Source organism: Cherax quadricarinatus, chromosome 23 (genome assembly GCF_038502225.1).
Source record: "Cherax quadricarinatus isolate ZL_2023a chromosome 23, ASM3850222v1, whole genome shotgun sequence".
In the NCBI taxonomy this organism is placed as follows: domain Eukaryota; kingdom Metazoa; phylum Arthropoda; class Malacostraca; order Decapoda; family Parastacidae; genus Cherax; species Cherax quadricarinatus.
Window position 1 is genome coordinate 31710757 of NC_091314.1, and position 24718 is coordinate 31735474.

General features: G+C 40.3%; 1 protein-coding gene across 1 annotated transcript in view; it reads right to left on the reverse strand.

The window, feature by feature from the left end:
• Positions 1 to 24014, reverse strand: part of LOC128685558 (galactoside alpha-(1,2)-fucosyltransferase 1) — a 146485-nt gene extending 122471 nt beyond the window's left edge. Inside the window, exon 1 of the mRNA XM_070088130.1 lies at positions 23905 to 24014. Within this exon, the coding sequence (XP_069944231.1) occupies positions 23905 to 23915 (11 nt within the window). The 5' untranslated portion in view covers positions 23916 to 24014. The remainder of the gene's footprint in view (positions 1 to 23904) is intronic.
• Between the last annotated feature and the right edge of the window lie 704 nt (positions 24015 to 24718).

Genomic DNA, 24718 nt, shown 5'->3' on the forward strand with positions numbered 1-24718 from the left:
CTTGTAATTGAAGGTTTTTTGTTCTTTTCACTATTTTATTTTTTCACATAACTTATGTGGCCTATGAGACCAAAGTAAGGTGCAATGTATATATATACACTCGTTGTATACAACACAATAAGCACACAAACATAATTATCAATATATTGTTTACAAAACTTGTTTACAAAAACAATCCTCCTCCTCCTCCTCCTTCTCCTCCTCCTTCTCCTCCTCCTTCTCCTCCTTCTCCTCCTCCTCCTCCTCCTTCTCCTCCTCCTCCTCCTCCTCCTTCTCCTCCTCCTTCTCCTCCTCCTCCTCCTTCTCCTTCTCCTTCTCCTTCTCCTCCTCCTTCTCCTCCTCCTCCTCCTCCTTCTCCTTCTCCTTCTCCTCCTCCTTCTCCTCCTCCTTCTCCTCCTCCTCCTTCTCCTCCTCCTCCTTCTCCTCCTCCTTCTCCTCCTCCTTGTCTTGTGTGCGAGTGTGTGGCTTATAATTGTTTTGAGTCAGAAGTCGGCAGCTGTCAAAGTGACATATTGTCTCATTAGTCACTCCCCCTACCGCCTGTCAAAACAATGGGGTCGGATGCTGCTTCCCCTCCTCCATTCTATCTAATTATCTTTCTCCCTCATTCTATATCTTTCAATCTGTCTCTCTTTCTATCTGTCTGCCTATCTGTCTCACAGGTACACATAAATACAAGTATACATAGTGTAAATTACCTAGGATAACCCAAGAAATCCAGACAAAGTGCTATATTCTGCTTGAAGATGTGAGTAAACGTGATGACACAGTCTTGTGGCTCTCTCTGAGACAGAGAGCTAGATGGACAGACAGGGAGCTTGACAGACAGACAAATAGACAGACAGAAATGTTTGTGTACCAGCAAAAACAAAGGGAGGGCGATGGTCATGTAATATTACCCTCCTTTATGCTCATCAAAGTCAGCTCTTATCAGATGTTATCTCCCCTTATCTTGTCACTGTCATGGGGTGGACTTTTTTTTTTCTTGCTTCAAGGGAACAATATTATTACATATTCTTCTTCCTCCTCCTCCTCCTCCTCTTCTCCTCCTCCTCCTCTTCCTCCTCCTCCTCTTCCTCCTCCTCTTCCTTCCCTCCTCCTCCTCCTCCTCCTCCTCCTCTTCCTCTTCCTCCCCTCCTCCCCCACCTCCATTGCTTTTGGTCTCAAACTCCTCCAAATCATGAAATTGATCTTCACTGACACTTCCATCTGTGTTAGAGAATCACTTGGGAAGAGAAGAGTCCCAGATTTGCTGGGGAATCACATATTTCTTACCGCTAGACATGCTGAAAAAGGACAACTGAAATGGCATTCCCACAATGCACCACTGGCTCCCCGATTTTTTTTATATGGTGCACACTGACCATGGAGACCCATTCTCTCACATGTGGGCCTACCAGCTTTCTCCTGCTTGATTTGAAGCTGCTAGAATTTATGCGTATAAATACGTCAGAAACATTGGCTCGTAAGACGTATTTATACGTCGGAAACAGTCAAAGGGTTAATTCATCGAACCTGTTAATGAATTCCTCAGGCAGAGTTTCATCCCAAGCACATTTAAGCTTCCATGCTTCTTGTATTAATAATTTCCCTCTTATAGTAAGGGGTGACACTAAGCCTAGTGGATCAAAACATTTGGAAACTTCAGCAAGCAAAACTCTTTTAGTTAATTTGTTGGGCATACTGTAATTATTAGGTTTTAACATTAACAAATCTCTCTCAGTATCCCAAGTTAATCCCAATACATTACTACATTTTGGTACTTCATCTCCAGGGTAATCTTTACTTATTTTGTCCTTTAATTTGGACGAATTACTATTCCATTCCCTCAGAGGCACTTTGCATTATTTTATTAGCCTCTACAAAAGTCATTAACAGTTCTTCTTCAGTTGACGTCACACCCAGGAAATTGTCCACATAAAATTGTTTGCTCATTACTTTACTCAATGGACTTCCCGTACATTTAAGGTGTGCATTTATCGTCCCTTGAAGTAGGAATGGACTGGATGTAGCACCAAATAATACACTCCTAAAGCAAAAGGTTTTCAGAGGGTTAAGTGGGTCACTAGGATTCTCAAGCCATAAGAAGCGGGTACCATCCTGGTCAGCCTCTTCTAAACCCACTGTTAGGAAAGCTTTACTTATGTCAACCGTAAAGGCATAATGCTTCACCCTGAAATTTAATAAGATATCTCCTAATTTTTCCATCAACGACGGACCTGTCATCAGTCATTTAAACTAGGTACATTTTTGTTACTCCTGGCACTACAATTAAACACAATCCTCAGAGGAGTGGTCTTAGAATCCATCTTCACTCCGTGATGTGGCAAATAGTGACCATAAATTTTGGCTTGCTCAGGACGTACCTCTTCCATAAATTTATTAATTAATTGTTCAGTAATTATATCATTACAGGCAGTCAACAATTCTGGTGTCTTACTCAGTTCGCAGAGCTGAGCCTTTAATTGTCCATATGCCATTCTGTAATTAGTGGGCACTTCTGGATGGTTGTCTCCATGCAAGTCGTACCCAGTATTGTCCAGAATTAAATTTTACATCTCTCAGGTACTGTTCCTGAGTAAAAGAATTGTCTGGACTTTCTTCATTTACATTTATTCCAATGCTGTCTAATTCCCACAATTTATGCACTGGCTCAACACCATCCTCTATGGAAGAATTATACTGGGGTACGATTTCATGAGTAAGACACACAGTTATGATATTTGTAGTTTCCTCTTGTCATGAATTATTATTACGAGGAATCCTACCATACATTACATGGCCTCCTGCAGTCTTTAAAAGGGTGACACCACATTTCTTTACCATACCCTTTACAAAGGAGGCATAATAGTCACTACCTATCAAAATATTTATTGGGTCTACAGAATCATCACTTACACCAGAAGGTGCTAAATTTACATTATGTGAAAGTCTTTCTGTAGCTTTACTAAGCTCTACTGTAGATATTTTCTCTGGAAGTCTATCTACAATTACTGCATTTAACACGTTTTTTCTCATTGCCCAACCTGACAGTTACATAAACAGTGTCATACAATTGAGCCCTTTTATCTGAGAGAAAACCAGATAATTTTAGAGTTGTAGGATCTCCCATCTGTACTTTCATCCCATCAAGACATTTATGTTTAATGAAAGTACGCTGGGATCCCTGGTCTAATAATGAAGTTACATTTTTTGATTTATGCCTTTTATCATCAATTTTTACCTCTAACACAGGTAAGGCTACTTCAGCAAAACCATCATTATTAACATTAGCAGCAATTTTTACATTAGCCACTGATGTGTCAGGATTTTCACCATTATCAATATTATCATATAGACCCTTTCACATGACTATATGGTGTCTTCCTTTGTGACATTGATAATAGTTGTTTAATTTGGCATGACAATCCTTTACATTGTGATTACCTAGACATCTGATACATCTGTCAAGTTCTTCCAATCTTTTAACTTTATCATTCCATGAATTGTTTGCATTGTAATTCTTAGAAAAATGAATACCCTTGCAGAAGAGACAATCACTCTTTTCTTTGACTGGTTTCTTTTTAACTGGGCTACTCTTAGGAGGGTACTTATTCTTCTTACCTTGTGAAGAATCATTATTTCTGATTCCTGCTACTTGATATGTACCTATACAACTCTTATTATTATATGAATTCTGATTATTAACATTGGGATAATTTTTCCCTTTGTGAAACTTGACAGATACCTCAGAGTTATTATGTGTTGCATCTTTAAAATGAGTTGGTTGGCTGGTCTGCAACTGAACAATTAATTCTTGTAGACCTAGTCTTATTTCCTCCAGACCAAAATAACCTTTGTGATACTTGTTCAAGAGCCATTCAAGTGTTTTACAGCTTAATTTATTCTGTACCATGGCACTCAATAACCAGTCTAATTCCTTCAGATTATATTTATTACTTAAAGTTTTGAGAGTGCTCTCCAGTTTAACTCTAAACTGCTGTAAACCTTTGTAAGTGTGATCTGGAGTTTTTAAATTAACAATGACATTCACTAGATCCAACCTGCTTTGTTCTATATTACCCTAAGTGACCTTCAACAAGACAACTGCTTCCTTGTAAGAATCATCTACATTGGGAAAGGCTTGTATGAGCATGTGTGCATCTCCTCTTATCTGTCCTTTGAGGTAAAATAATTTAGTAACACATGCTAGATCACTCCTATCATGCACAGCTGCTTTAAAAATAGACCAAAACTCCTCCCAATTTTCTCCAGGATTAAATACAGGTAAACATAATTCTGGGAGTTTTGGCAAAGACATCTCATTTATTGGAACAGATTGATTAACTGCCTGGTTTACACCTTTTAATTTATTCAAAGCCTGACTTTTATAAGAATCTTTTCTTCTAATTCATAATACTGGTTAATCATAAGATTTATTTCTGTCTCATCTACACAGTTTACTAACAAATCTCCTTCATATTTTTTATAATATAATTTGTATGAATCATATCTATTCCCTAAAGCATCTAAATACAATTTTAAATCATCAGTATTCACAGTTTCTTGATTCATTAATTCCAAGCACTTATTATATGCCTTGGTTACATGACCCTTTCTAGCCTGCAATGATTTTTTTTTTTTGCTCTAAATTCCAGGTGGCTGTCATCTACATTAATTTCCTCATTTTCACCCATGGTGCAATGTATTAAATTCAACTTAATTAATGACACTGATTATGTACTTAATTATGCACTTTATAAAGGTAAATATTACAACGTACCTTTGAATAAATCCTAGCTACTTGAGCTTAGCAGTTACATGTAAGAAAATTATAATATAAACTTTAAATATACATTAATAATTTTAGCTACACTTGAGCTTAGCAATTACACATGTAAGGAAGTAATATAAATTTTAAATGCATTAATATGAATCCTAGCCAGACTTGGCTTATCCTTGCCAGACTTGGCTTAGCAAAATTAATATTGTACAAATACACTAATATAAATCCTAGCCAAAATTTCGCTTAGCAAAATTAATATTGTACAAATACACTAATATAAATCCTAGCCAGAATTTGGCTTGGCAAATTTAGTATTGTAATAATTATAATCTACTACACATTAAGTAAATTTGTGAACCTAACATCCACCTCCTTCTGTCATTTCACATATAATTATTAAGTAATTAATTCACTAATTAATGACTTCACTAATTACATCCGGTTTGAAGGACAAACGAGCTACTATTTGTAGAAAATTAAATTTACCTGGATGTAACTCATAAGATACATACCAGTAAATTGTAACAAAGAAAATTATTATTTATCAAAGTTACAAAGACAAGTAGGAATTTTGGGACACTTAGGTCTCAAAAAATGTCCCCCTTCAATACCTACAACTGTCATATCCACAAATTGCTCTAGACCTATATTAATTGCAAATGAAATATACATCACAAGGAATTCTGGTAAAATTTAATATAAAGATGTGGACTGTATATTAAAATTAATAAATGATTACATATACACATTTATGTAACAGAAGGACAATTTATAATCATAAGACTCGCCAATTAGTCTGGAGATCACAGTGTGTCATGCTCAAACTCCTGCCTAAATATATAGAGAAAACTGGCCAGAATCTTAACATAAATACATATCACCTGGGTTAATATCCTGTTTCCATCTAATTACAGAGTCCTGTCCAGTCGCCTGATTTCTCGCGTTATGCAGGACTGCAATTCCAACAATTTTGGCTCCTATTTGAAAGGTTTTAAGCCCAATATAACCCTTAGAGCAACGAAAATTATGCACATTAGCGTGCCTGTACCACATTAAAAAAACAATGGCGTCTCCCCCTGCTCGTCAGTGTAGGCGCAGAGCTTCCTTGTCGGTTCACTTCTTTTAAAATACACTTTAGAGCAATAGTAATGTATTAATCAGGTTTATTTACACAGCATAATTTTTGGGAAATTATTTTCCACACCTGTGATACAACACTACAATACCAGTAGTACAACACTGCAAGATCAGTGCTACAACACTACAAGATCAATGGTACAACACTACAAGATCAGTGGCATAACACTTCGATATCAGTGGTACAACACTAAAAGATCAGTGATACAAAACTACAAGATCAGTGGTACAATACTACAAGATCAGTGATACAACACTACAAGATCAGTAGTACAACACTACAAGGTCAGTGGTTCAACACTTCAAGATCAGTGGCACAACACTACAAGAACAATGGTACAACAGTACAAGATCAGTTGAACAACACTACAAGACCAATGGTACAACACTACAAGACCAATGGTACAACACTAGATCAGTGGTACTGTTTATCTGGAGCTTCTGGAGAGAGTTCCGGGGGTCAACACCCCCGCGGCCCGGTCTGTGACCAGGCCTCCTTAGGTCAGTGTCCCAGGATGCGACCCACACCAGTCGACTAACACCCAGGTACCCATTTTACTGATGGGGAACATAGACAACAGGTGGAAAGAAACACGTCCAATGTTTCTACTCTGGCTGGGAATCGAACCCAGGCCCTCACCGTGTGAAGCGAGAGCGTTAACCACCAGGCCACCAGAGCCCTGAAAATACTATATATTTTCCTGAAATACAGTAAATGTAAATTGATGGCCTATATTGTATTTAATAAAAATTGTTATAAAAAATGGGAAACTCTGCGCCTGTGCAGAAAGGAGACTCGCCATTGTTGTTTGAATTGGACAAGAAACGTTAGTGAATAATCGAAAGACCAGCAGGTTATTGCAAACTTTAAAAAACTCTACACCAAAGCAATGTTTCACAAGTGCTTGACTGTGACCACAGACACTCACTTGACCCTAAGGGAATTTTGGAGAGAACACTTCAGCATCCTCCATTGCGTAACCCTTATAGGTATGGCTTGGGAGTGACTACCAGGACTTTGAACTCTGCCTGGAGAAAATTGTGGCCAGATTGTGTCGACAAGAGGGATTTTGAAGGATTTGGGACTGACCATAATGAGCCTATGTCTGTTGTAAAATCAATTGTGGCACTGGGGAGTTCCATGGGGTTGGATGTGAGTTTGGAGGATGTGGAAGAATTGGTGGAAGACCACAATGAAGAGCTCACCACTGAGGAGTTGCAAGAGCTTCAGCAGGAAGAGCAACACATTGCAGCGCAGAATCTTGCTGCAGAGGAGGAGGAAGAGAGATGGAAGAAGGTGCCTTCTTCAGAAATTAAAGAGATTTTTACTATGTGGGGTAAGATGGAAAGCTTTATGGAGAAACATCACCCTAACAAGGTTGTTGCAAGCCAGGTTGGCAACATGTACAGTGACAAAGTCTTGGGCCATTTTAGGGAAATGTTAAAGAGACGCCAGAAACAGAGCTCTCTCCACAGTTATTCTGCAAGACAGGACTCCAGTGACTCTCAAGGTGGTCCTAGTGGCATTAAGAAACAGAGAAGAGAAGCAACCCCAGAAAAGCAAATGGTACCTGAGGTGTTGATGGAAGGGGATTCCCCTTCCAAACTATAAACAATCCACTCTCTCCTCCTCCTCCTCCAGTCTCCCATACACTAAGAAGAATCTCCAATAAAGGTAAGTGTTATGCTGTTAATGTTTCATTCATCATTTCCTATTGTATTGTTTATGTACTACATGTATATTTCACGTAAAAAAATTTTTTGTTTTAATACTTCTGGGTGTCAGGAACGGATTAATTATATTTACATTACAGTAGGGCCCCAATTATACGGCTGGTTAGGTTCCAGGCTACCGCCGTAAAGTGGAACACCCTTTTATTTTCCTTGTAAATGCATATAAATGCTAGATAACGTATTTACACTGACATATATTAAATTAGCAATAGAACTAAGCATTAAAAAAAACAATGAAAAGTAAAATTACACACAGTACATTTATTACATACCTTTAATTACTTAATATGAATGTGTGAGAGGTGAGTGGCAATGTAGTTATTGAATCAAATCATGAGATGGCAGACCATCATCCTCTAATTCTTCAACTAATTTGATTCGTTTTGGAGACTTGTGTGAAGCTTTTGAAGGGGTGTATGTTGATGTTGAAGGCTGCTGAAGGCTAGCTGTTGATGTTGAAGGCTGTTGAAGGCTAGCTGTTGATGTTGAAGGCTGTTGAAGGCTAGCTGTTGATGTTGAAGGCTGTTGAAGGCTAGCTGTTGATGTTGAAGGCTGTTGAAGGCTGGCTGTTGATGTTGAAGGTTGCCATGATATTTTCTTAAAGTAGGAAAGCATTGAACTTTGCCTCGGTTAGGATTTTTTTTTCCTTTCCCTTAAAATTTCTTTATAGCATGTAACATCATGGGAAAGGGTTGCATTCACTGTTGAACTTCGTTCAAAATTTGGATCAATCTTCTCAAAAATTGCCATTGCTATTTCTATATGGTTGATAGCTTCTTCCAAATCCTGGGTTTTCATTTCTTTAATGGTAACAGGACTATCATCAGGATGGATCTCCTCTTCATGAAATTTCTTTCTTTGCTCTTCAATCAGAAGAAGGTCTTGGTCTGTCAGAACCTCATCATGAGAGAGGAGCAATTCTTCCACATCCTCAGGCTCCACTTCCAGTTCTAATTCCCTTGCCATATCAACAACATTTACACACACTTCCCCCACTGGATTCTCAAAACCTTCAAAATCATCCATAAGTTCAGGAATCAGATTCTTCCAAACACCTTTGAGTGTAGTTTCATTAACTTCATTCCATGCATCTCTAATATTTTTAATGCCATCCAAAATTGTGAAACCTTTCCAAAAGGTTTTTAATTTATTTTGTTTAGGCCCAGGCATTTTATCACTGTCTAGGAAATTTACAGCCTTAATGAAAGTTCTTCTTAGGTAATAAAATTTAAAGGCTGCAATTACACCTTGGTCCATCGGCTGCAGTAATGAAGTTGTGTTTGCAGGTATAAAAGCAACATTTATCTCCCTGTACATACCATGTAGAGCTGTAGGGTGGGCAGGGGCATTGTCTAAAACAAGTAAAACATTAAAAGGAATTTTCTTTTCCTTGCAGTAAGCCTCAACTGTAGGCTTAAAATAGTCCGTGAACCAACTTATGAAAAGATTGGCAGTCATCCAAGCTTTCGAATCAGATTTATAATAAATTGGGAGGCTGCCTTTTGCATAGTTCTTTAGGGCCCTAGGATTCTCTTGAGTGATAAATCATCATAGGTTTTAACTTGCAGTCACCAGCTGCATTAGCTCCTAGCAAGAGTGTTAGCCTGTCTTTTGCAGCTTTGAAGTCAGGCATTGACTTCTCTTCCTTAGCAGTAAATGTCCTAGATGGCATCTTCTTCCAAAATAATGCAGTCTCATCCACATTAAAAATCTGTTGCTTGGTATATCCACCACATTCTATTATCTCGGCTAGTTCATGTGGATAGTTTTCTGCAGCTAAATTGTCAGCACTTGCAGCTTCACCCTGCACTCTGATGTTGTGAAGTTGACTTCTTTCCTTAAACCTATTAAACCAGCCTCTGCTAGCTGAGAATTTATCTTCAGCAGCTTCCTCCCCTCTCTCAGCCTTCATAGAATTGAAGAGACTTAGGGCTTTGGACTGGATAATGACTCTGCTTAAAGGCACATTGTGACTAGTCTGATCATCAATCCACACCATTATAAGTTTTTCCATGTCAGCAATAAGGTTATCACGTTTTCTTATAACTTTAGTGGTCACTGGTGTAGCACTTTTAACTTCCTGCAACACTTTCTCCTTATTGTTCACAACTGTACTAACTGTTTGACGAGCCAAACCAAGCTTATGTGCTATCTCAGCCATTGACATACCTTGTTCACTAACTTGGCACTTAAAGTAAGAGGCTTACGACTCTTCTTTTTATCACAACTAAGCTTAGATGCCATCGTCAACGAGAGCCAATTAGTTAACGAAGAGAAAACGAGAGAGAACGAGATACACCGAGCTCAGACAGCATAAAAAAACAAACTGAACAGGTTGTGGACGATCACTCGGTCAGGCGAAATAGACGGTATTAATACGTGTCCAGTTTTAGTTCATTCATGTACATTTGTAAGAGTTTGTGAAACTTTTACCTTATAATATTTTTATTATTATTATAATAATTAAATCACGAAACAAATACTCTTACACTGTGTACAAGTTAGTACAGAATTATAAACAGCAACACTCCTATTCTCATGCAACACACCATTTTTAGAGTGAATGATGATATTATTATTATTATTATAATCATAATAAAAAAGAAGTGCTAGACCCACAAGGGTCGTGAATAGCTATAAAGTGAAGGCATACGAAAGGAATATTTTTCTACAGTTATCCCTAGTAACAGGTGACGGGCTAGAGAAAACGTAATTCTTCCGACACTTCTACAAACCGTTTGGTAAACATCTCATATTTGCATAAATTTTTATACTGTGGGTGCATGTATCATGTTTGTGTGTTACATAATGTGTTTCTTATATAATTTTGAAAAAAATATCATAGATTAAGGGAAATGTCTACATTAACGTAATATGCGACATTAACCCTTTGACTGTCGCGGCCGTATATATACGTTTGTGAGGTACCGAGTTTGACGTATATATACTCATAAATTCTAGCGGCTTCAAATCAGGCACTAGAAAGCTAGTAGGCCCACATGTGAGAGAATGGGTCTGTGTGGTCAGTGTGCACCACATAAAAAAAATCCTGGAGCACGCAGTGCATAATGAGAAAAAAAAAAACTCTGACCGTTTTTTTTAATTAAAATGCAGACTTTGTGGTCTATTTTCGTATAGTATTTGTGGATGTATTCTCGTTTTCTTGGTCTCATTTGATAGAATGGAAACTATATCATAGAAATGGAGGTGATTTTGATTAATTTTACTATAAAAATTACCTGGAAATGGAGCACAAAGTACAGGAAATGTTTGATTTTTGCCGATGTTCAAAAGTAAACAAATGATGTCATTGTCCAATAAATGTCCAAATAGCCATTCTAATACGCAGTCATGAATGGGTTGATGTAATTTTTACAATTATTACAGTATTGCAGTAGTCTGCATAACAGTAAATCTTCTATTTTTTGTTTGAATAAAATTTCAAAATAAAAAGCAAGAGTAATATCAGAGGGGCCTGGAGACATGACTGATGAACAAAGAAAATCTTATTTTAGAGCCAGGAATGTCTGCATTGTTCATTCTGGACCTTATTTTGAAATTGTCGTATTTTTTAATTTTCGTGAAATTGGCCAAATTGCAAATTTCTGACCATGTTATTGGGTAGTTGAAATCGGTAAATGGGCAGTTTCTTGTACTCAATCGATAGAAAAAATAGAGTTCTGAAGAAATAGTTATGAGTTTGGTTGACTGGAATAACGGAATTAGCCGAAAATAGGGCTCAAAGTGGGCGAAATTGCCGATTTTTAAATATCGCCGAAGTCGCTAACTTCGCGAGAGCGTAATTCCGTCAGTTTTCCATCAAATTTCGTTTTTTTGGTGTCTTTACAATCGGGAAAAGATTCTCTATCATTTCATAAGAAAAAATAATTTTTTTTTTTTTCGAATATTTTGCGACACCAGGAGCAACTTCAGGATTGGGCCCTTCGACAGTCAAAGGGTTAATGCGCTCAAGAGATTATTATTATTATTATTATTATTATTATTATTATTATTATTATTATTGCATCAAGAGTAGAGAGACTCTTAGTGATTTTAATGTGTACCTACATGCCAGCACAGTGTGTAAGTTTATTTAGGTACAGGTGTACACAAGTTTAATTATCAAGTACAATACATGTACAGTGGACCCCCGCATACCGTACGCATCGCATACCGTACAATCCGCATACCGGACGCTTTGATCGCAAAAATTTTGCCTCGCATACCGCCCAAAAACCCGCTCACCACCCTTCATCCGAGACGCGTCCAATGTGCGGCCTGAGCCATGCTCACATGTTCCGCCGGTGGCATTGTTTACCAGCCAGCCTCCGCGGTAACATCCAAGCATACAATCGGAACATTTCATATTATTACAGTGTTTTTGGTGATTTTTTCAGGAAAATAAGTGACCATGGGCCCCAAGAAAGCTTCTAGTGCCAACCCTACAGCAATAAGGGTGAGAATTACTATAGAGATGAAGAAAAAGATCATTGATAAGTATGAAAGTGGAGTGCATGTCTCCGAGCTGGCCAGGTTGTATAATAAACCCCAATCAACCATCGCTACTATTGGTGGTACAGCTGCTGCTGCTGCTGTACCACTGTCAGCTGCTGCTGTACTGTCAGCTGCTGCTGCACTGTCAGCTGCTGCTGCACTGTCAGCTGCTGCTGCTGCTGTTGTACCACCGTCAGCTGCTGCTGCTGCTGTAGTACCATCTGCTGCTGCTGTAGCATCGTCTACTGCTGCTGTAGCATCGTCTGCTGCTGCTGTAGCATCGTCTGCTGCTGCTGTAGCATCGTCTGCTGCTGCTGTAACATCGTCTGTTGCTGCTGTAGCATCGTCTGTTGCTGCTGTAGCATCGTCTGTTGCTGCTGTACCACCGTCAGCTGCTGCTGCTGCTGTAGCACCGTTGTTGGTGTGGCTTATTGAGAATACCAAGAAACAATTAACCCCAGAGGATTTGCCACCCAGGATAACCCAAAAAAGTCAGTGTCATCGAAGACTGTCTAACTTATTTCCATTGGGGTCCTTAATCTTGTCTCCCAGGATGCAACCCACACCAGTCAACTAACACCCAGGTGAACAGGGAAAAACGCCTGGAACTAGTGCTCATATTGGTGAATTTAAAGCCAGCAAAGGTTGGTTTGAGAGATTTAAGAATCGCTGTTGCTGGATCAGTCAGCTGTTGCTAGATCAGTCAGCTGTTGCTGGATCAGTCAGCTGTTGCTGGACCAGTCAGCTGTTGCTGGATCAGTCAGCTGTTGCTGGACCAGTCAGCTGTTGCTGGATCAGTCAGCTGTTGCTGGACCAGTCAGCTGTTGCTGGATCAGTCAGCTGTTGCTGGACCAGTCAGCTGTTGCTGGATCAGTCAGCTGTTGCTGGACCAGTCAGCTGCTGTTGCACCATCAGCTGTCTCTGAACATGACTCGTCCTGAACCTGTCCCGAACCTGTCCGTCCAGCCTGAGCGCCTGCCTTGCCGTCATTGTTTACAAGCCAGGGTGGCCGGTTGCATGCATACATTCGATACATTTTGTATTATTCCATTATTTATAGTGCTTGTAACTGCTAAATAAGCCACCATGGGCCCAAAGAAAGCTTCTAGTGCCAACCCTCTGGTAAAAAGGGTGATAAATACTATCGTACCACGGTCAGCTGCTGCTGCACCACAGCTGCTGCTGCACCACAGCTGCTGCTGCACCCAGCTGCTGCTGCACCATGGTCAGCTGCACCACAGCTGTTGTTGTTGCTGCACCACCATCAGCTGTATTACTCGAAGATGTGGAGAGAGTGTTGTTGGTGTGGCTTAATGTGAAACAATTACCGAGAAACAATTAACCCCGGAGGGTTAGCCACCCAGGATAACCCAAGAAAGTCAGTGCATCATCGAGGACTCTAACTTATTTCCATTGGGGTCCTTAATCTTGTCTCCCAGGATGCAACCCACACCAGTCGACTAACACCCAGGTGAACAGGGAAAAATGCCTGGAACTAGTGCTCATATTGGTGAATTTAAAGGCAGCAAAGGTTGGTTTGCGAGATTTAAGAATCATAGTGGCATACACAGTGTGATAAGGCCTGTTCTGGAAGAAAATGCCAAACAGGACCTACAGTACTCAGGAGGAAAAGGCACTCCCAGGACACAGTGTCTCATCAGTCATTGCTGCATCTTCAATAAAGGTAAGTGTCATTTATTCTTCATTTAGTAGAGTAGTACATGCACAATATATATTGTGCATGTACTACTCTACTATTGTGCATGTATCCTTCTCTTTGTGTGTAGGAAAATGTATATTTCATGTGGTAAAAATTTTTTTTTCATACTTTTGGGTGTCTTGCATGGATTAATTTGATTTCCATTATTTCTTATGGGGAAAATTCATTCACATACCGAACATTTCGCATAACAACCAGCCCTCTTGCACGGATTAAGGTCGCTATGCGGGGGTCCACTGTACATATAAAATATACAATAACTTTAAAACACTTGAAATTTTGGAAAGTTTCCAGACATAATAAGGAGATGTGCTCAGGGAGAATGTAAACAAACTCGGTGGGCCGCTGTGACCGTATTAGAAAGACAGGTGGGGGAGCCGTATAGCGAGTTTTGGTCATAATTTGAAATATCCGTATTAGCGGAACGCCCTAAAGCAGGGCCCTGCTGTATTTCTTATGGGGAAAATTTATTCGCAAATCGTAAATTTCGTTTATAGTAACAGCTCCAGGAACGGATTAATTACGAAAAACGAGGGACCACTGTACTATATATTTTCCTGAAATACAGTATACAGTGGACCCCCGGTTAACGATTTTAATCCGTGCAAGAGGGCTCATCGTTATGCGAAATAATCGTTATGCGAATTAATTTTCCCCATAAGAAATAATGGAAATAAAATTAATCCGTGCAAGACGCCCAAAAGTATGAAAAAAAATTTTTTTTACCACATGAAATGTTAATTTTAATACACACAAACTGAAAAAGGCATGCACAATTACATGACACTTACTTTTATTGAAGATCTGGTGATGATTGATGGGATGGGAGGAGGGGAGAGCATTATCTTCTTACTGTTTAGAAGGGGAATCCCCTTCCATTAGGACTTGAGGTAGCAAGTCCTTTTCTGGGGTTACTTCCCTTCTTCTTTTAATGCCACTAGGACCAGCTTCAGAGTCACTGGACCTCTGTCGCACAACAAATCTGTCCATAGAGCTCTGTACCTCCCGTTTCTTCAAGACTTTCCTAAAATGGGCCATAACATTGTCATTGAAATAGTCACAAGCACGGCTTGCAACAGCTGTGTCAGGGTGATTTTCATCTATAAAGGTTTGCAGTTCAAACCACTCTGCACACATTTCCTTAATCTTTGAAGTAGGCACAATGGATTCCACAACTGGCATAGGCTTCTCAGGGTTAGCCCCAAACCCTTCAAAATCTTTCTTAATTTCCATACTAATTCTCACCCTTTTTACCACAGGGTTGGCACTAGAAGCTTTCTTGGGGCCCATGGTCACTTATTTTCCAGAAACACCACCGAAAACACTGTAATAATACGAAATATTCCGAGTGTATGCTTGGATGTTACCGCGGAGGCTGGCTGGTAAACAATGGGACGGCCGGCACATGTGAGGACACATTGGACGCGTCTCGGACGAAAATCGGTATGCGGGTTTTTAATCGGTATGCGGGGCAAAAATTTTGCGATAAAAGTAATCGTTATGCGGAAAAATCGCTATGCGATGCCATCGTTATGCGGGGGTCCACTGTATGTAAATTGATGGCCTATATTGTATTTAATAAAATTTTTTATAAAAAATGGGAAACTCTGCGCCTGCACAGAAAGGAGACTCGCCATTGTTGTTTGAATTGGACAAGAAATGTTAGTGAATAATCAGAAGAATTTTCGTCGCTCTAGAGGTTAAATTGGGCTGACACCCCTCAAATAGGAGCCAAAATTGTTGGATGTGCATCCCTGAATAACTTGAGATATCAGATGACTGGACAAGACAGCTCCAGGAACCTCAGATAAGCTATCTAAATTTGTGTTATAATTCTGGCCAGCATTATCTTCATAAATTTGGTTAGAATGAGGTTTTTGAGTATGATACACATTAATCTCCAGTCAAATTGGTGAGTGATATTAAGATATATTCTCCTTCTGTTATATAAATGTGTATAAGTATCATTAATTTTAATATACAGTCCACCAATTTTTATATTTACCAGAATTCCTGGTGTGTATGTACATTTCATTTGTAATTATAGGTCTAGAGCAACTTGTGGACATGACAGATGTAGGTATCGAAGGGGGACATTTTTGTGACCTAGGTGTTCCAAATTCCTACTTGTCTAAGTAACTTCGATAAATAATAATTATCTGTGTTACCATTTACTGGTATGTACCTTATGAATTACAACCAGATAAATGCAATTTTCCACGGGTAAAACACTAAAAAATCAGTGGTACAACACAAGATCAATGCTACAACACTACAAGACCAGTGATACAACACTACAAGACCAGTGGTACAACACTACAAGATCAGTGGTACAACACTACAGGATCACTTTTAAAGCACTTCAAGACCAGTGGTACAATGCTACAAGATCACTTTTAAAGCACTTCAAGATCAGTGGAAAAACACTACAAGATCAGTGGTACAACACTACAAGAACAACGGTACAACACTACAAGACCAGTGGTACAACACTACAAGACCAGTGGTACAACACTACAAGACCAGTGGTACAACACTACAAGATCAGTGGTACAACACTACAAGACCAGTGGTAAAACACTGCAAGACCAGTGGTACAACACTACAAGATCAGTGGTACAACACTACAAGATCAGTGGTACAACACTACAAGATCAGTGGTACAACACTACAAGATCAGTGGTACAACACTACAAGACCAGTGGTACAACACTACAAGATCAGTGGTACAACACTACAAGATCAGTGGTACAACACTACAAGATCAGTGGTACAACACTACAAGATCAGTGGTACAACACTACAAGACCAGTGGTACAACACTACAAGACCAGCAGTACAACACTACAAGATCAGTGGTACAACACTACAAGATCAGTGGTACAACACTACAAGATCAGTGGTATAACACTACAAGACCAGCAGTACAACACTACAAGATCAGTGGTACAACACTACAAGACCAGTGGTATAACACTAAAAGACCAGCGGTACAACACTACAAGATCAGTGGTACAACACTACAAGATCAGTGGTACAACACTACAAGATCAGTGGTATAACACTACAAGACCAGTGGTACAACACTACAAGATCAGTGGTACAACACTACAAAACCAGGGGTACAACACTACAAGATCAGTGGTATAACACTACAAGACCAGTGGTACAACACTACAAGATCAGTGGTACAACACTACAAAACCAGTGGTACAACACTACAAGATCAGTGGTATAGCACTACAAGACCAGTGGTACAACACTACAAGATCAGTGGTACAACACTACAAAACCAGGGGTACAACACTACAAGATCAGTGGTATAACACTACAAGACCAGTGGTACAACACTACAAGATCAGTGGTACAACACTACAAAACCAGTGGTACAACACTACAAGATCAGTGGTATAGCACTACAAGACCAGTGGTACAACACTACAAGATCAGTGGTACAACACTACAAAACCAGTGGTACAAAACTACAAGACCAGTGGTACAACACTACAAGACCAGTGGTACAACACTACAAAACCAGTGGTACAACACTACAAGATCAGTGGTACAACACTACAAGACCAGTGGTACAACACTACAAGACCAGTGGTACAACACTACAAGACCAGTGGTACAACACTACAAAACCAGTGGTACAACACTACAAGACCAGTGGTATAACACTACAAGATCAGTGGTACAACACTACAAAACCAGTGGTACAACACTACAAGACCAGTGGTACAACACTACAAGACCAGTAGTACAACACTACAAAACCAGTGGTACAACACTACAAGATCAGTGGTATGACACTGCAAAACCAGTGGTACAACACTACAAGACCAGTGGTACAACACTACAAAACCAGTGGTACAACACTACAAGATCAGTGGTATAACACTACAAGACCAGTGGTACAACACTACAAGATCAGTGGTACAACACTACAAGACCAGTGGTACAACACTACATGATCAGTGGTATAACACTACAAGACCAGTGGTACAACACTACAAGATCAGTGGTACAACACTACAAGACCAGTGGTACAACACTACAAGATCAGTGGTGTAACAATACAAGATCAGTGGTACAACACTACAAGACCAGTGGTACAACACTACAAGATCAGTGGTACAACACTACAAGACCCGTGGTACAACACTACAAAACCAGTGGTACAACACTACAAGATCAGTGGTACAAAACTACAAGACCAGTGGTACAACACTACAAGACCAGTGGTACAACACTACAAAACCAGTGGTACAACACTACAAGACCAGTGGTATAACACTACAAGATCAGTGGTACAACACTACAAAACCAGTGGTACAACACTACAAGACCAGTGGTACAACACTACAAGACCAGTGGTACAACACTACAAAACCAGTGGTACAACACTACAAGATCAGTGGTATAACACTACAAGACCAGTGGTACAACACTACAAGATCAGTGGTACAACACTACAAGACCAGTGGCACAACACTACAAGATCAGTGGTATAATACTACAAGACCAGTGGTACAACACTACAAGATCAGTGGTACAACACTACAAGACCAGTGGTACAACACTACAAGATCAGTGGTGTAACACTACAAGACCAGTGGTACAACACTACAAGATCAGTGGTATAACACTACAAGATCAGTGGTACAACACTACAAGACCAGTGGTACAACACTACAAGATCAGTGGTACAACACTACAAGACCAGTGGTACAGCACTACAAGCTCAGTGGTACAACACTACAAGACCAGTGGTACAACACTACAAGATCAGTGGTACAACACTACAAGACCAGTGGTACAACACTACAAGATCAGTGGTACAACACTACAAGACCAGTGGTACAACACTACAAGGTCAGTGGTACAACACTACAAGACCAGTGGTACAACACTACAAAACAAGTGGTACAACACTACAAGACCAGTGGTATAACACTACAAGATCAGTGGTACAACACTACAAAACCAGTGGTACAACACTACAAGACCAGTGGTACAACACTACAAGACCAGTGGTACAACACTACAAAACCAGTGGTACAACACTACAAGACCAGTGGTACAACACTACAAAACCAGTGGTACAACACTACAAGATCAGTGGTACAACACTACAAGACCAGTGGTACAACACTACAAGACCAGTGGTACAACACTACAAGACCAGTGGTACAACACTACAAAACCAGTGGTACAACACTACAAGATCAGTGGTATGACACTGCAAAACCAGTGGTACAACACTACAAGACCAGTGGTACAACACTACAAAACCAGTGGTACAACACTACAAGATCAGTGGTATAACACTACAAGACCAGTGGTACAACACTACAAGATCAGTGGTACAACACTACAAGACCAGTGGTACAACACTACATGATCAGTGGTATAACACTACAAGACCAGTGGTACAACACTACAAGATCAGTGGTACAACACTACAAGACCAGTGGTACAACACTACAAGATCAGTGGTGTAACAATACAAGATCAGTGGTACAACACTACAAGACCAGTGGTACAACACTACAAGATCAGTGGTACAACACTACAAGACCCGTGGTACAACACTACAAAACCAGTGGTACAACACTACAAGATCAGTGGTACAAAACTACAAGACCAGTGGTACAACACTACAAGACCAGTGGTACAACACTACAAAACCAGTGGTACAACACTACAAGACCAGTGGTATAACACTACAAGATCAGTGGTACAACACTACAAAACCAGTGGTACAACACTACAAGACCAGTGGTACAACACTACAAGACCAGTGGTACAACACTACAAAACCAGTGGTACAACACTACAAGATCAGTGGTATAACACTACAAGACCAGTGGTACAACACTACAAGATCAGTGGTACAACACTACAAGACCAGTGGTACAACACTACAAGATCAGTGGTATAATACTACAAGACCAGTGGTACAACACTACAAGATCAGTGGTACAACACTACAAGACCAGTGGTACAACACTACAAGATCAGTGGTGTAACACTACAAGACCAGTGGTACAACACTACAAGATCAGTGGTATAACACTACAAGATCAGTGGTACAACACTACAAGACCAGTGGTACAACACTACAAGATCAGTGGTACAACACTACAAGACCAGTGGTACAGCACTACAAGCTCAGTGGTACAACACTACAAGACCAGTGGTACAACACTACAAGATCAGTGGTACAACACTACAAGACCAGTGGTACAACACTACAAGATCAGTGGTACAACACTACAAGACCAGTGGTACAACACTACAAGGTCAGTGGTACAACACTACAAGACCAGTGGTACAACACTACAAAACAAGTGGTACAACACTACAAGACCAGTGGTATAACACTACAAGATCAGTGGTACAACACTACAAAACCAGTGGTACAACACTACAAGACCAGTGGTACAACACTACAAGACCAGTGGTACAACACTACAAAACCAGTGGTACAACACTACAAGATCAGTGGTATGACACTGCAAAACCAGTGGTACAACACTACAAGACCAGTGGTACAACACTACAAAACCAGTGGTACAACACTACAAGATCAGTGGTATAACACTACAAGACCAGTGGTACAACACTACAAGATCAGTGGTACAACACTACAAGACCAGTGGTACAACACTACAAGATCAGTGGTACAACACTACAAGATCAGTGGTATAACACTACAAGACCAGAGGTACAACACTACAAGATCAGTGGTACAACACTACAAGACCAGTGGTACAACACTACAAGATCAGTGGTATAACACTACAAGATCAGTGGTACAACACTACAAGACCAGTGGTACAACACTACAAGATCAGTGGTACAACACTACAAGATCAGTGGTACAACACTACAAGACCAGTGGTACAACAGTACAAGATCAGTGGTACAACACAACAAGATCAGTGGTATAACACTACAAGACCAGTGGTACAACACTACAAGCTCAGTGGTATAACACTACAAGATCAGTGGTACAACACTACAAGACCAGTGGTATAACACTACAAGACCAGTGGTACAACACTACAAGATCAGTGGTACAACACTACAAGACCAGTGGTACAACACTACAAGATCAGTGGTATACCACTACAACATCAGTGGTACAACACTACAAGACCAGTGGTACAACAATACAAGATCAGTGGTACAACACTACAAGATCAGTGGTACAACACTACAAGATCAGTGGTACAACACTACAAGACCAGTGGTACAACACTACAAGATCAGTGGTCCAACACTACAAGACCAGTGGTACAACACTACAAGACCAGTGGTACAACACTACAAGATCAGTGGTATAACACTACAAGATCAGTGGTATAACACTACAAGATCAGTGGTACAACACTACAAGACCAGTGGTACAACACTACAAGATCAGTGGTATAACACTACAAGATCAGTGGTATAACACTACAAGATCAGTGGTACAACACTACAAGACCAGTGGTACAACACTACAAGATCAGTGGTACAACACTACAAGATCAGTGGTATAACACTACAAGACCAGTGGTATAACACTACAAGACCAGTGGTACAACACTACAAGATCAGTGGTATAACACTACAAGATCAGTGCTGTAACACTACAAGATCAGTGGTACAACACTACAAGATCAGTGGTATAACACTACAAGACCAGTGGTACAACACTTCAAGATCAGTGGTACAACACTACAAGATCAGTGGTACAACACTACAAGATCAGTGGTATAACACTACAAGACCAGTGGTACAACACTACAAGACCAGTGGTACAACACTACAAGATCAGTGGTACAACACTACAAGATCAGTGGTATAACACTACAAGATCAGTGGTACAACACTACAAGATCAGTGGTACAACACTACAAGATCAGTGGTATAACACTACAAGATCAGTGGTATAACACTACAAGACCAGTGGTACAACACTGCAAGACCAGTGGTACAACACTACAATATCAGTGGTACAACACTACAAGATCAGTGGCACAACACTACAAGGTCAGTGGTATAACACTACAAGATCAGTGCTGTAACACTACAAGATCAGTGGTACAACACTACAAGATCAGTGGTATAACACTACAAGACCAGTGGTACAACACTACAAGATCAGTGGTATAACACTACAAGACCAGTGGTACAACACTACAAGATCAGTGCTGTAACACTACAAGATCAGTGGTACAACACTACAAGATCAGTGGTACAACACTACAAGATCAGTGCTGTAACACTACAAGATCAGTGGTACAACACTACAAGCTCAGTGGTATAACACTACAAGATCAGTGGTACAACAAGATCAGTGGTATAACACTACAAGACCAGTGGTACAACACTACAAGATCAGTGCTGTAACACTACAAGTTCAGTGGTACAACACTACAAGACCAGTGGTACAACACTACAAGATCAGTGGTACAACACTACAAGATCAGTGGTACAACACTACAAGACCAGTGGTACAACACTACAAGACCAGTGGTACAACACTACAAGATCAGTGGTATAACACTACAAGACCAGTGGTACAACACTACAAGATCAGTGGTATAACACTACAAGACCAGTGGTACAACACTACAAGATCAGTGGTATAACACTACAAGACCAGTGGTACAACACTACAAGATCAGTGGTACAACACTACAAGACCAGTGGTACAACACTACAAGACCAGTGGTACAACACTACAAGATCAGTGGTATAACACTACAAGACCAGTGGTACAACACTACAAGATCAGTGGTACAACACTACAAGACCAGTGGTACAACACTACAAGACCAGTGGTACAACACTACAAGATCAGTGGTACAACACTACAAGACCAGTGGTACAACACTACAAGATCAGTGGTACAACACTACAAGATCAGTGGTACAACACTACAAGACCAGTGGTACAACACTACAAGACCAGTGGTACAACACTACAAGACCAGTGGTACAACACTACAAGACCAGTGGTACAACACTACAAGATCAGTGGTATAACACTACAAGATCAGTGGTACAACACTACAAGACCAGTGGTACAACACTACAAGATCAGTGGTATAACACTACAAGACCAGTGGTACAACACTACAAGATCAGTGGTACAACACTACAAGACCAGTGGTACAACACTACAAGACCAGTGGTACAACACTACAAGATCAGTGGTATAACACTACAAGACCAGTGGTACAACACTACAAGATCAGTGCTGTAACACTACCAGTAGTACAGAGCTGCAAGTCTAGTGATACAACACTACAAGACCAGTGGTATAACACTACAAGACCAGTGCTGTAACACTACAAGATCAGTGGTACAACACTACAAGACCAGTGGTACAACACTACAAGATCAGTGGTATAACACTACAAGATCAGTGCTGTAACACTACAAGATCAGTGGTACAACACTACAAGATCAGTGGTACAACACTACAAGACCAGTGGTACAACACTACAAGATCAGTGGTACAACACTACAAGATCAGTGGTATAACACTACAAGATCAGTGGTATAACACTACAAGATCAGTGGTATAACACTACAAGATCAGTGCTGTAACACTACCAGTAGTACAGAGCTGCAAGTCTAGTGATACAACACTACAAGACACAAGTAGTGTTACCCATAACCAGCAACACAAGTAATGCAGCACACAATTTACAACACTAGTAGTGCATTACTCATAATTTCCAACACAAGCAGTGCAACACTGACAACCAGCACACAAGTAGTGCAACACTCACTAGCAACACAAGTAAAGCAAAACTCGTAACCAGCAATACTATTGCAACAATCACAACCAGCAACACAAGTGGTGCAACACTCACAACCAGTAATGCAAGTGGCTCATAACTTACAATCAGGAGCACAAGTGGTCCAACACAACCAATGACACAAGTTAAAGATGAGATCAAGATTTATTTCTCTGTAAAGGTTACAGTATGTAATTACAATTTTGGTTTGCAAATTGATGCAACACAAAAGAGAGTATTTGTATCGCTTACCTGGTACCCATTACAACTGTATATAAGAACTAGTGCAGTAATTATCTGTGAAACAGAGCTGTTGCAACAAAACCTCCGTTGTTGCTATGTGTTTATAGGACCATGAGAGCTGACACCGTATTGATCCCTCCTTCCCGCTCTGGACACCACATACTGCTCAAATATATATATAATTGGCGGGAATTGAAAAGGAAATTAAAAACCCCTACAGAAATAAAAAGTAGAACGGTCGGTCCCATTTAGAGGAAGTATATCGCCATTATAACCTTGTGAAAATTTGTCTGGACTTCCTCCAAGTGAGTCGCCTACCCTGGCAAGCTCTGTTGATACCGAGCTCTGAGGTCGGTACCTCAGCCTCACAAGTGGCTTATAGGACAGATTTTCATAAATGACTGATGTTACTAGAAACCTCGCCTGCATGCACGTTTAAAGGACTAACTTACTTGGTGTTGCAGCATATATCCTGATCTTCAACCTCCCTAAGCTTAGCTCCTTTGGACTTCCCCTCAGAAACCACGTGCAATCGGGAGCCTTAATTCCTGCAATATTCAGTCATTATTAGTGACCTGCCTGCACCTCAGAAATTCCTATATCCAAGGGGGTCAGTTCCGGATCAGCCGGGCTGTGGCTCGTACGTTGGTTTGCGTGCAGCCAGCAGCAACAGCCTGGTTGATCAGGCTCTGATCCACCAGGAGGCCTGGTCACAGACCGGGCCGCGGGGGCGTTGACCCCCAGAACTCTCTCCAGGTAAACTCCAGGTATCCCCTAGTATAACTATGCAGACACGGACACTAGCTTCTAGACTGACAAGAGA